Source organism: Centruroides sculpturatus, unplaced genomic scaffold (assembly GCF_000671375.1).
Source record: "Centruroides sculpturatus isolate CEXI.00-Female unplaced genomic scaffold, Cexi_2.0 scaffold1385, whole genome shotgun sequence".
Taxonomy (NCBI): domain Eukaryota; kingdom Metazoa; phylum Arthropoda; class Arachnida; order Scorpiones; family Buthidae; genus Centruroides; species Centruroides sculpturatus.
In genome coordinates, this window is record NW_019385547.1 from 202,828 (window position 1) to 215,593 (window position 12,766).

Consider the following 12,766-nt stretch of genomic DNA (forward strand, 5'->3'; position numbering starts at 1 on the left):
TATATGAATTTTAAATATGACATGTAACATTTTGCAGTTACTTCAATTTTTACATACATACACAAACCACTAATGATTCAGTTGAAATGAAAATTTTAATGTCAAAGCAGTTGCTATAATTTGGCAGTTTTAAAAAAATGTATATATTTTATGTTAATGTAATCTCTATTAAAATTCTAAAATGACATAAATGTATGAAAATCAAATTGAGAAGCCAGATAACTTAACTTTATAAATGAAATAGCATCAATGAATTTAAACTGTATTTGACTAAATATACCATACTAGAGTACTAAATTTTACTTCAGATGCATTACAAAGTTTGAAATTATAAACCTAAATTTGATTTATTATTTAAATTTTACAATTAAAAATTGAATTTGATAATAGTAATTAGTGATTTGTACATAATGTATTTGATTGTATTATGGAATGCCAAGGTAGAGATTGGACTTTGTAATTTGTTCTGTTGTTAGTCCTGTTATATCCAGTATCTGTAAATTACCTAATTATTGGGAAAAAAAATTATAGAACAACTAATGATTAGAAGAAAAACATTTACAAACTTATTTCATACTTCAATAGCCATCATTAAAAATGCATTTTGTCACACCAATATCTTTTTAAGTGGAGTATAATTAAAATTATGTTTTAGGTGACTTTTAATGACCTTCAAGGAAGAAAAATAAATTCTAAATAGAATAAATGTCATCAGTATGCATTAACTTCCAAATCAAATTAATAAATTCTATACTGACAGTGTTTGTTCTATTTAGAATGTTGGTTTTTCCCTTGAAGGTTGTTTAAAAATTGTATATTGAAATTATGATGCAACACCCATACCTACAAGTAACACTTGTAAAACAATTTTCATTTTTAAAGTGTTTAAATGCAATCAATATGCTATATTTTATGATTGCTATATTCTGTGGAATGTTAGAGAAATGGAGAATAATGGTAAACAGCAGTGCAATAACTTAGAACTAAGACAACTTATTTTCATCATTGAGTCCAGTAAATTTGAATACACATGAACCTAAGAAGTTTCTAAAATCCAAAAATCATTTTTGGAATGCAATTCAATCTTCAGATTTGTTTTTAGATTCATATTTGCCCATTCTAAATAAAACAGATCAGCCACTTAATGTTCTTAAATGGAACAAACTTCATGCTTCAAACACTAATTCAAGTGTGTTAAATATTACAACTTGGTTATAAAATCTATTTGGAAATTAGTTTTCAAAATGGATCTTATACCAGATTTTTAAACAAGTTTCCACAAATTCCTATTGTTAAACATACTGTGTAAAGGTGATAGATATGTAAAATGGCAACCTTATTGTTTGATTAGTCATCAAATTACCATAATTAAACCTGTAACTTAGTTTAACAAATCTTCCTAATAATTAGATTAGTATTAATCTAATATACTAATTAATTTTGCCCTTTTTTTGTATTTGACATAGAGCTTATTCTTAAGTCTCACTTGAGAGAATAGGTTCCAATTAAATCAAACTTACCATTTTGGCAAGTTTAGTCTGGCAAGTTTGACAAAATCTTGGCAATTCTTGACAAAATTAAGACTTTCCAATTAAAATAAACTTTAAGTTTCATTTTTGGCAAATCTTGCAAAATACTTAGCATTTGGAATATAATTTGTAGTCAATAGTATTTATTTTTTTAAACAAAAGTTTTATATAAAACCAATAATCAGTGTCAGTATAACTTTGTTTTTATACAACTTTAAATGCTGTATATTTTCATTCTTAATAATTTGTAGATCCATTTCAAGCTATTTAATATATGAAAGTCCTTTATAAAAAAGAAGAAAGAAAAAAAAATTCACTTATCTTTTGTAGATTAAATAGATATACAGTAATCTACAAAAGATAAGTGATTTTTTTTGTAGCTAGCCAAATAACCATTATTTGGTTATTTCATCTTTTTCAGTTTGTTTCACCATTTGTTAGTTAAACTAACAAATGATGAAACTAATGTTATCCATTAACATACTGACTCATGTTCATTTTGTTATTTAAACAATTTAAGAGGATGTGAAAATGCTGTAATAAATTGTTTTGATTAAGCAAAGTTGGTTTTCATGTATCACTATATAAAAACTAAAATGTATCAAAGCTATGAAGGCTCATTTGTTTTATGGACAAAAGTATTTATTACTTTTATTCTAATCTATAGAGCATAACCTGTTCATTGTTTAAAATGTGTTTAACACCTTTTAAAAAGTAAGTACAGTAGTGCGTCGATTATCCGAATCAATTGGGGACTGGGGTTGTTCGGAAAATTGATATATTGGATAACCGATTGTGTACGGAAAAATATATTAACCTATGCCATGTTGAAATTTTTCTCCGTTGCGTGTCGCTTCGCGTTGAATTTTCGTCGATGTTAAGCCTAACGAAGACTATTGTATCGTGAAAAATTTTTTTATTTTGTACAAACAAAATAAATATATTGAAAAATATAAAAACAATAAAAAATTATACTTCAGAAGTTAATTTAGTATCAAAAACGTAAAATATTTGAGTAGCCCAAGACATAGCCAAAGATTGCAGCGCTACAGCACTGGCGAAAATTTAAATTTGCCGACTGGAATTCTTTCGGATGATTGACTTTCGGATAATCAAGGCTTCACTGTATTAAAATTCCAATTTATATATCAACAAATGTATTTAAGTTAATACAGATTTGAGTTTCTACTGGAATATTTAATTTACTAAAGAAATGCAATTTTAATACTTATAAATGTAACCTCATTGTCATAAATTGAAAGAATAATTCTTTATGCTCATTAGTTATTTCTCTTCTTGGAGAATGATTGCAATTTTATGAAGTTAAACTTTTAATATTGAAACTGCAAATTTTTAAAAATCTATTCTATTCTTTCTCCCCCTGGTTCATATGGAGAGTTTGAAAGTTATTTATGGATTTAAAAAAAACTGTTCCAGTTCCACTTCTAGACTGACTGACTGCCATCTTAATCTTAGATCAGTTTAAATGTCACACTAGTATATAAACAAGTTAATTTATATTTCAATACAAGTTTAAATTTTAAAATTTTTGTTACATATAAATTAGCTAAGCTGAAAATACAAGATAACTTACTATATCTTCATTTTATAATCTAATGATAATTTTCAAGTGAATTTTAAGATTGTTTGCAAATCACCACTATATTATTTTAAATCTGATTTGAAAATTTCATATTAAAATCAAAAAGTGAAATATTCTGCTTCTTAGCAAAACAATAACCCAAATATAATAATTTACAAAACTAATTATATATTAAAACGTTCAATTCAATATTACATAAAAATGATTATGTAGAAATATGCTTAATTTTTCTGTTGTCTATCACAAATAAATGTATTCACTATCAATAACTCAAATATGTTTTCATTAAAAGAATGGATATAACTAAGTCTGCTTAAAGAACTACATTTTCTAGTTTTACCAATCAATGGTAAACTTAACTTTTTGTAGTGTATAAATAACTGCAAAAGAATATAAATAGAAACTATATTGTTCAAATGTCATCACTTAATTTTTTCAATTGAATATATTTAATCTACCCTCAATCTATTACTTAAATATATATTGTATTCAGATTTATTTCCAATATTTTCCATTAATTAATTAATTGCTACATTCTATAGCATTGTTCATTTATCAATACTTATCAATGAAAATCTCAGGCAGCAAGCTGGACTTTCTCACATATGTATTATTAAAACAATGTTCATCATCCCTGAAAAACCTCTAAAATGTTTTCCTTTTTGCTTTTCTCTGTAGCATTACATTGATTATTGTAACTAGAATTAAAATCTCAAAACTGATAATTCAAATTATTTATAAATATAAGATTTATAGAATGGCTGAAAGATTCAACTGAAAAAATCTAGCATCAACAATATGAAAGATTCAACTGAAAAAATCTAGCATCAAAAACTGAAGAAAAATTTAAATAATCAAGACTGTGGACTAAAAAATTTAAATGAAAAATAATTAACATTTGTAACCTGATTATTATTTCACATATTTTTCTTCTATTCAATGAATTTTATGCTGTAAATTTGTTATTCCTATTTACTTCAAATTTTTAATGTCATTTATATATATTTTTAAATGAAGTGACAGAAGTTTGCTTGTTTTTATTGAAAAGGTTTATTTATTGTGACATCACAATGCCAGGCTGAATTTTTAATCATATTTTTAAATTAATATATATGCTCTTCACCTCAAATTAGTGTCTTGCCCCTGTACATCATACTTTTCCTGTTAGATAGCAATGGATTTGTGGGTCTTCTATCAATAACTTCTTTCAAGGGAAAAGTTTTGAATTAAAATAAAACATGAAGTTCATATGAAGTTAATTGTGGCTTCCTGTCCTAAGCTTTCCATATCCCCTTTCATCTATCTCTGTTCTCAAGATTAAGGAAAGGCAGACAGTAGGATTTTATAGGTCTACAATTTTTTCAAATTGAGGCCCAAAAGTATAAAATTTTTCATTTTAAATACTTTTTTCATGTTAAATATTTGCTTAAACAGAGGTAAAATAAAAAATGATTAAAAATGATCAGTTATTTCTTTATACTGTAAAATTGAGAATACAGTGGTGATTGGTTAATGAACAGTTCAGACTATGAACAAATCAGATAACAAACACTTTCATGAAAGATTTTTATGTTTGGACAATGAACACCTCACAGAACAAACAAGAAACAATGTAAAATAATGAATATTGATTGGTCTTCCCTTGTCTTCAGCAACAATTTGAAACTTTTCAGAGTACGGGAGACATTGACATTGACGCTCAACCCAGTATATACTTACCAGATAGTATTCCTCTGAACTTTGAAACTTTCCCTTGTAATTCCAGCCTTTTATTTTTCTGACAAAAATAATTCATTTATAGTATTCGTGAGAGTGTCGGGTGGGCACTTGTTAAGTTTCGCATCAGTTTTTATTTTCAAAAAGTGAGCGTATAATAGCAAAGGTAGAGTGGACTGATGTCTGATGTTGCTGGGCAGTATGGCTGAACTGTGGCCTACTATAGACCAGTTCAAATCTTATCTAAGAAAGATACTGTATAATAAAAACAAAATCAAGCAGCTTAAGGAATAACAAAATCACATCTGAGAAATAAAGAATATTGAAGAGCTCATAATGAAACTGAAACTGATCTGACGACAGAAGAACACCAAGAACTCTTGAATGAAAAACACCAAGAAACTTGGTAAGATATGTTTTCTTCTGAAAAAAGAATTAATGTTAATATCTGCTATTAAATATTTTTTTGAAGTGGGATGATGTCAGAACGACGGTCTTAAAATGGCATCCAAACTAGGTTGAGGTTAATAGCTTGGGGATCTCTACAATTACAATGCTATTAACTACTACTGAAAAATCCTGGAGAGAAAAGCAATCAACATTACAGATTCTTTAACTCCCACAAACGGAAGAAACATGACTAATACATATATACACACTCTTGCATTTTTATTTTTATTATTACATATAAATAAACATAGTGAGAAAGTTTTTATTTTTTGGGGTCTTCAAAACAAATTAATCAAGTTCCCATAAAAACCTATGGTAAATCGATAATCGGTTAATGAACAATTCGGATAGCGAACGAAGTCTTGGAATGGATTATGTTCATTAACCAATCACCCACTGTACTTATGTTAACATCCAGGTATAAATGCTCAAGATCAATGTGTAATGAAAAGCTATGTTCTAATCTCGAATTCTCCTTGATTTCTTATTGATAAAGCATATTGATAATTAACACAACCCAAATATCAAGACTCAATTTGAAAATTTATATGTATTGAAGTATTAAGACTATTAATCATTTAAGTAGTCTATAAACAACACTTTGAAATGAAGATATTCTACAGAACATGTAAAATATACATGTATAAATACATATACAAAATAAAAAACATTTTACCTGTATGTTACATGTAATATACACAAGATTGTTGTGCCATTAAAGTAAAATTCAGTAGCTTGATAAAAACTAATTAGACTTTACTAGAAACATTTTCATAGAAAAAACTATCAACTTGTTTATTAAAAGATTCAAAGTTACGAAGCTCTTTTTAAATATTGCCATACCAAGTTTGAAAACTGAAATAAACAAAAATGATCCTTCAGTTTAAACTCCAATTTTTTTCAATATTTTGTCTTGCAGAGACCAAATTAATTTTCCTATAATTGTTTTCATAAGTTTTAAAACATAAATTACATGACTGAAAGAAATCAGATCAACATTTTGCTTTTCTGATGTAATACAATCATCATAAATCAAGTGTCTATTATTTATGTCAATCAAATTGTGAAAATACCATTTGCTACTACATATTAGACATTTGTTTCATTATTATCTACATTCTGCACTGGTTTTATTAATGAATTGGCTTTGATGAAAGACTGGCCTTTTTGATTTGATTTTAATTGTATCACATTGCCCATGTTTCTTTTTGTTTCAAAAGAATTGATTCCTATTTTGAATAGTGTAAGAATAGAAATTAGGTTACATGTCAACCAGGAAGTGGATGTCCAAGGGTTACTACCCTTTAGGACTACTACTTGATATTAATGATGTGTCATAACAGAAGAATGTCTCCTTAGCTGAAGGCAACTCTGCAGAACTGTCTATGGCCACCAGTTTTAGAGTTTCAAAACAAACTGTTTATAGGAGGATTCAGGTGATTTTGCCAGAATCCACTGTGTGTTTCATTGACCTGTGTGTGCAAAAAAACTTGTTTAAGATAATCCAATAACAATATTCTTAACACTTTGAATGAGTAGGGCAATGTTGACACTGACAAGTCTGGATATCATCTACAGATTAAAATCAAGAAAGCAGAGAATTCAATACAATCTGATGAATAGTGCAGAGAGAGACTAGTTTGGAGTGATGATATCATAGTCTGTGATGGCATTATGCTTAATGGCTGTACTGCACTCCACATTCTTGCAAAGGGTACAATTGCTGCAACAAGGTAAGACACAATGTTTTGGAACTCTATGTGAGACTTATATAAGATGCTATGGATGCATATTTTATTTTCATTGACAATAATGCCTGCACACATAGGGTTGTATTTGTAAATAGTTTTCTTGACAGTAAAGACATTTGTCACAAGGGATGGCCTGCAAGATCTTCAGCTCTAAATTCCATAGAATATGTGGGATACTCTAGTGAGACAAGTTGCATCCTGTCAGCCTCTATCAAGAATAATGATAAAGGAACTTAAAGGTATTTTTGTTCAAGAATTGACATTATTTATCAGCTCTATCAAGAGCAAATTTTATAATCAGAGTGGGCAATCACTGTGCAGTGTGTGTGTTTGCAGGAGGTTATGCTATATTAATCATTTTCTGTGCAAAAATTTTTATGACAATGCTTAATACTTTTTTCTTGTTTTTGATTTGACATAATTTAGATTAAATTTTTGCTTTTCAATTGTTTTGTCGCATAAAGAATGCAATATTCTACTTATATGTAAAGTTTCTGTTCATACTCTCTGAAATATAACCAAATTGATGGTTATGCTGAGTTTTGGACATGAGAGTATATACTGAAAATGTATATATATTATGTATTTTATATGTACTTAGACCAATTATAACCCATTTATTTTTTATCTATAATATTCTTTGAAATAAGTCATCTAAATAAAAAACATTTTAAATAAATTTTGTATATCCTGAATGAAACAAAAATCAAGAAATTAAAACTTTATTCAATATACCAATTTTTATTTCCACTGTTGTCAAATGAGCTCTAATGACGTTCAAGATGAAATATTTTACAAAAACTTAATTATGTGCAGTGAATTATTTGCAGTTGATGTAACAAAATTATCATATACATTACAGTGATGCACGACTGACATAACAGGCTTCATTTGTCTGCAGACTTCAAACTGGATTGCCATTCTTCCTTTAAGTTAAATATATGATTGTTTTAAAATGATCAAATTTTCAAACTTGAAAATTGTGTTTGAAATAAATACTGCCTCACTTAGCCAATTTAAAAAGTTCTCTGTAACTAATTTAATACAGACATGACTGTCAGATAAAAATATGTAGTTTTGTATATCGAACGATTTCGATAATAATTATCTGTATAGTAATATATATAATATATATTTTTATAGAATTTGGAAGTTCCACCAAAATTCTAATTACAAAACATGATAATTTTACAAACTGTGGTGATATATGGCTATCAATAGAGAATTTTAGAAGGACAATGTCGCAGTTAAAATACTCCATGTTTTTCTTTGAAAATTTAAAATTCTTTTTTATCTATTTATATACACGGACTCATTTTTTGTTTTGTATTCTTATTAAATTTTCTATCTATATAAATTATAATTAACATAAAGTATCCAAAAAAAATATTTGTGGGAACTAAAGCTTCTCAGAATAGGATTAAGAATATTCTTGTCAGATAGTGCAAAAGAATCTTACAATACAGATAATTATTTGCACTTTTGTTACCAAATGTAGTTTTCCTCTTTTGGTGTTGATTTCTTTCATAAAGAAAAAACAAGCTGGATCCATCCGGCAGCAGTAGAACCAAATGCAAAATGACAAAAATCACTGCAAGACTAACGATCCTTCTTGTCCTATGCCATCATTGATTGGGCAGGATTGTAGTGTAGAGTTTGAGGCATGTGGGGACGTTCTTCTAACCGATCATAATCCAGATGAAATTCTTTGGCCACTTTTCTCCAATTTCCTGCATCAAAAAAGTAGTAAGTACCCCTTTCGTACGTGCTGGTCTTTTCTGTAGGCACCATACCCGGAGCACGGGTGATCCACACTCTTTCATCTTTATGGTACCTCCAGTCCCGGTTGTACCTGAATGAGGCAAAGAGTTCAGTCAGATTGAACATGAGTTACACATGCACTAAAACAGACAGCTGTCATTTCCACTTACAATTCTGCTGCTGCTGCCAACTGAAGAATATCACCACTGAACATATAAAATAAAAAAAAGAGGAGATCTTCACCATACCGATTTAGCTTGATTGGAGCTAATTTCTCTTTTATGCTCTGGTTGACCAGATATTCCGATGGCACATGAAAATCTAGAAAAGTAAGAAAATCATAACTAAATAATAATAATCAACAAAAAAATAATAATAATTCCAATCACAACTTAGCTTACCTATGTCTTGAGGCCTACAAGGCTGTTCAGACCATGGTCCTCCAAAATTTGGATAAAGGCTTCTATTAAATATGCATAAAAAAAATCTAAGTAAATAGAAAAATTAAAGTGCATATGTTAAAAACTGGATATGAAATTACTCTGGAGTGTTAAGATTGAGCCCTAATGTTGTTAAGTCACTCCCTAGAGCTAGAGACACTAGATTTGGATCAGTTTCCGCCACACGAATAAACGTCAACAAACCCACCATTCCAAATTGATCCATCACCATTCCTCCAGGAATATTCGTCACCCTTCCTGAAATGATAAGTATCAATTATTAAACTTGTTGTACAGCTTAACAAAATAAAATTTAGAAATTATTAGCAAACATCTGTTGCAAATATGCACTATTGCAAAACATTCCGAAAAAAAGAAAGTTTTCTTGAAATTGTATCCAATGAATTTACAAACTCTACAAAAGAAACTTTATTTTTATTTCATATAGTTTTAAGTTTACTATATCTGCTTTTGCCTAATAAAAGTTTTTCAAGAACTAGTTAAGTTTTATTGTTATTGTTGTAAATTACATTCTAATTTCCCAAATATGCATTATTATATTCTTGGAAATAATATATTATTATATAATTTAAATTGTAAAAATACCAACATAAAAAGATACTTAAAATGGCATATCATATAATCATAACAGAACGTTTATATTAATTATAAAAGCATGGTGTCATTAATTGAAAATGTATACAAATATGTACAATGACATATTGCAGTGTTTTTCAACCTGTGGGTCGCGACGCCGGGGGGGTCACAAAGCCATACATGGGGGGTCGCAGGTAAAAGAACAAGACAAGTGTTTGTAGGTCCTACACTACAATAAAAAAAACTACAATTTCAGTGAGAAGACTGTGCCTGTTTATTTTACGATACAATTGGTTTTTTGATCGATATTTAAATCTCAACAGAAAGAAAATTAAATATGTACAGTAATTTTTAAAATCACTGACATAGTTTTAATATGGCCGTGGGGGTCGCCAGAACTTTTTAATTTGTAAAGGGGTCGCATATTCAAGAAGGNGTATCTACCGTCTTATAGGGGGATCTACTGTATTTACATCAGTGCAGCCTTCATAAGTTTCTAAAAGGTAACAATGCAACTGTTGTAACTAAAAATTTGGGTGAAATTTTTAGATATGATGCTGTTTTCTAATACATAGTGCAAAGCAGTTTAAGAAGTTTCAAATAGGCAACTTCAACCTGAAGGATTAACAAAGTAGAGCAGCTCTCTTTGAATCCATATGTAAAGCATCATCATCTACAGTAGATTTCATTCCTTTACTTGGTTCATCCTATAGGTTGAAGTTGTCGATATAAAACTTCTTAAACCACCTATGAACTAACAAGAGGACCTTACGGTCTCAGAAATTCAGTTCGGGATGAGACTTTGCAGGTTAGTAGTATACCTCAAGGGTGTCCACCCAGAAGAATTGTAAAGCACACTAGCCAGAAGATTCCGAGAAAAAGGGCTCTAACGTTTTAATCGCAGCTCATATACTGGTCGATTTTACACTATGGTAGTGCAGCGAAATGGCTGATTCTGTAGTGAACTCACTTGCAACATGAGCGATCTACGTCATATATATGAAACATAGCAATACAGCATTAATATAAAATTTACAACTGATTATCGCACGGAGAGAGAATGTTATTTTGACTGATACAGTATTGGACAAAATAACTAATTTCAATTGCTCAGTAATAGTTATTTCATTATCAATCTAAAATAATTTTACACTAATTAAAATCTATACAATATAATTATAATAATCCAAGTACTAAACTACCTTCTTTAGATGTTTGGATTCCTCTTTTTTGACACTGAGTGGCAGATTTCTCAAGAAAACGACTTCCCTCCTTTGTCGCTTCCAGAGATATTCCACAGGACTAAATTAAAATAAAGTTTTAATTTCTGAATTTTGATTTTTATGCATTTTTAAAAAACTAAACTTACAGATTTGTTAAGAGCTTCTTGACTATTGTCTTGATCTGAAAATTTAAAAACAAATTAAATAAAAACATAATATAAAAATAACAATAATATGGTAAATCTTACTCTGAGATCCTGGTAATGCAGGAAAATCTTCACTATGAATCTGAAACTCATTTGACTCATTGGTGGGTTGTTTCACCATCCCAACTACAAAAGATTTATTATTATTTTTATTTTTGAAGAAAAGAAAATTTAATTAAAAGAACTGTACACACCATACTGAGGTCTCCCTGCCATAGGATTAGGAGGAAGTGAAGGATTGGAATTTGTATCCTGAGTACTTCTATTGGTAAGTGATGGAAACTCTGATAGATCTAGAGCTGGAATAAGATAATCTGTTAAAAGAATAACAATTTATATTCAATGTATTAAAAATCTATTTCTCTTACCAGGACTCGATGAAAAGGTATTCTGTAAACTCCCCCCTAATAAATTTTGAGAAATGAAATTCCTAGAATTATGAGAAATGCCATAACCTGACATCCCACTCATTGATCCTGCACCACTGTATTGTAAGATAAAAAATTTTGGAATTAAAAAAGTGAATAAATAAAAATTCAATCCAGTTAATTATAACAAAGTTAACCTCTTAATGAAATCAGTGAATAGATGCTTATTTAAATATTCCAACAATTTATCACTATAAATAAATTTATCAATAGATAGTGATGTCTATCAGAGAATTTACAATAATTTTAAATAAATTTATAAAATTCTGAAAAAGCAATGACACTGATGGAATTTTAATTGAAAAATAATGTCAAATTTTTCTCTGTTTTAAAATATCCTACTATTCTTATTTGCTTACAAAATAAATTTTTTTTATGCTACCCAAAAATGATCCTTATAATGGTCTACCAAATAGAGATGTATTTTAGTTTTTAGCCCAGTTACAACAGAGAAGTTCACTAGCAAACACATTGGTAGATAGAGCCATACACCAACCAAAGCCGGCTTTGGTTGGTGTATGGTTCTATGTTTAATGAGTTAGTCGATGTAGTTTGTTTACGTTGGTAGATTGGATGTACAGTAGATTCCCCTATAAAACCGTTTCCTATAGTTATGATTCCTATAAAAATTGTGGCAGTATCCGTAAACAACGGTAAAAATAACTCCTATAATACGTAAAACGTCATCGGGCAGCCGAACTACTTTCCCGCCGTCCGTAGCGCNCTAAAAGCAATCTGTCCATTTTTTCATGGATGGCATATCTTTGTTTCTCAGTTGTGATTTTTGTTACTCCTTTATTAGCTTGAGTCTTTTTGATTACATCTTCTTAGGTTAAATTTATCTACTGTAGATATGTTGAAGTCATCTGCCTACAATCAGGGGTGGATCTACATAGGAACTAATAAGGCTTAAGCTCTGATCCCGATTGTCAAGAACCCACAAAAATTGAATTATCATTATAAATTTTTAATATATTTTTTTGTACATAACTTATTTTTTGGATAACTGATTATCTGAACAACCCCAGTCCCCAATTGATTTGGATAAACAATGCTCTACTA

The 12,766-nt window shown here is 29.1% G+C and overlaps 1 protein-coding gene across 1 annotated transcript; it reads right to left on the bottom strand.

Annotated features, from left to right (window-relative positions):
- Window positions 1-7,755: 7,755 nt before the first annotated feature.
- Window positions 7,756-11,844, bottom strand: LOC111639999 (CCR4-NOT transcription complex subunit 2-like). The gene is made up of 9 exons (XM_023385992.1): window positions 11,645-11,844; window positions 11,471-11,575; window positions 11,319-11,402; window positions 11,217-11,251; window positions 11,050-11,149; window positions 9,352-9,508; window positions 9,212-9,273; window positions 8,981-9,131; window positions 7,756-8,901 (listed from the first exon to the last, which is right to left on the bottom strand). The coding sequence occupies exons 1-9, from the start codon at window positions 11,745-11,747 to the stop codon at window positions 8,667-8,669; spliced, it is 1,032 nt and encodes a 343-aa protein (XP_023241760.1). The 5' UTR covers window positions 11,748-11,844; the 3' UTR covers window positions 7,756-8,666.
- Window positions 11,845-12,766: the final 922 nt, after the last annotated feature.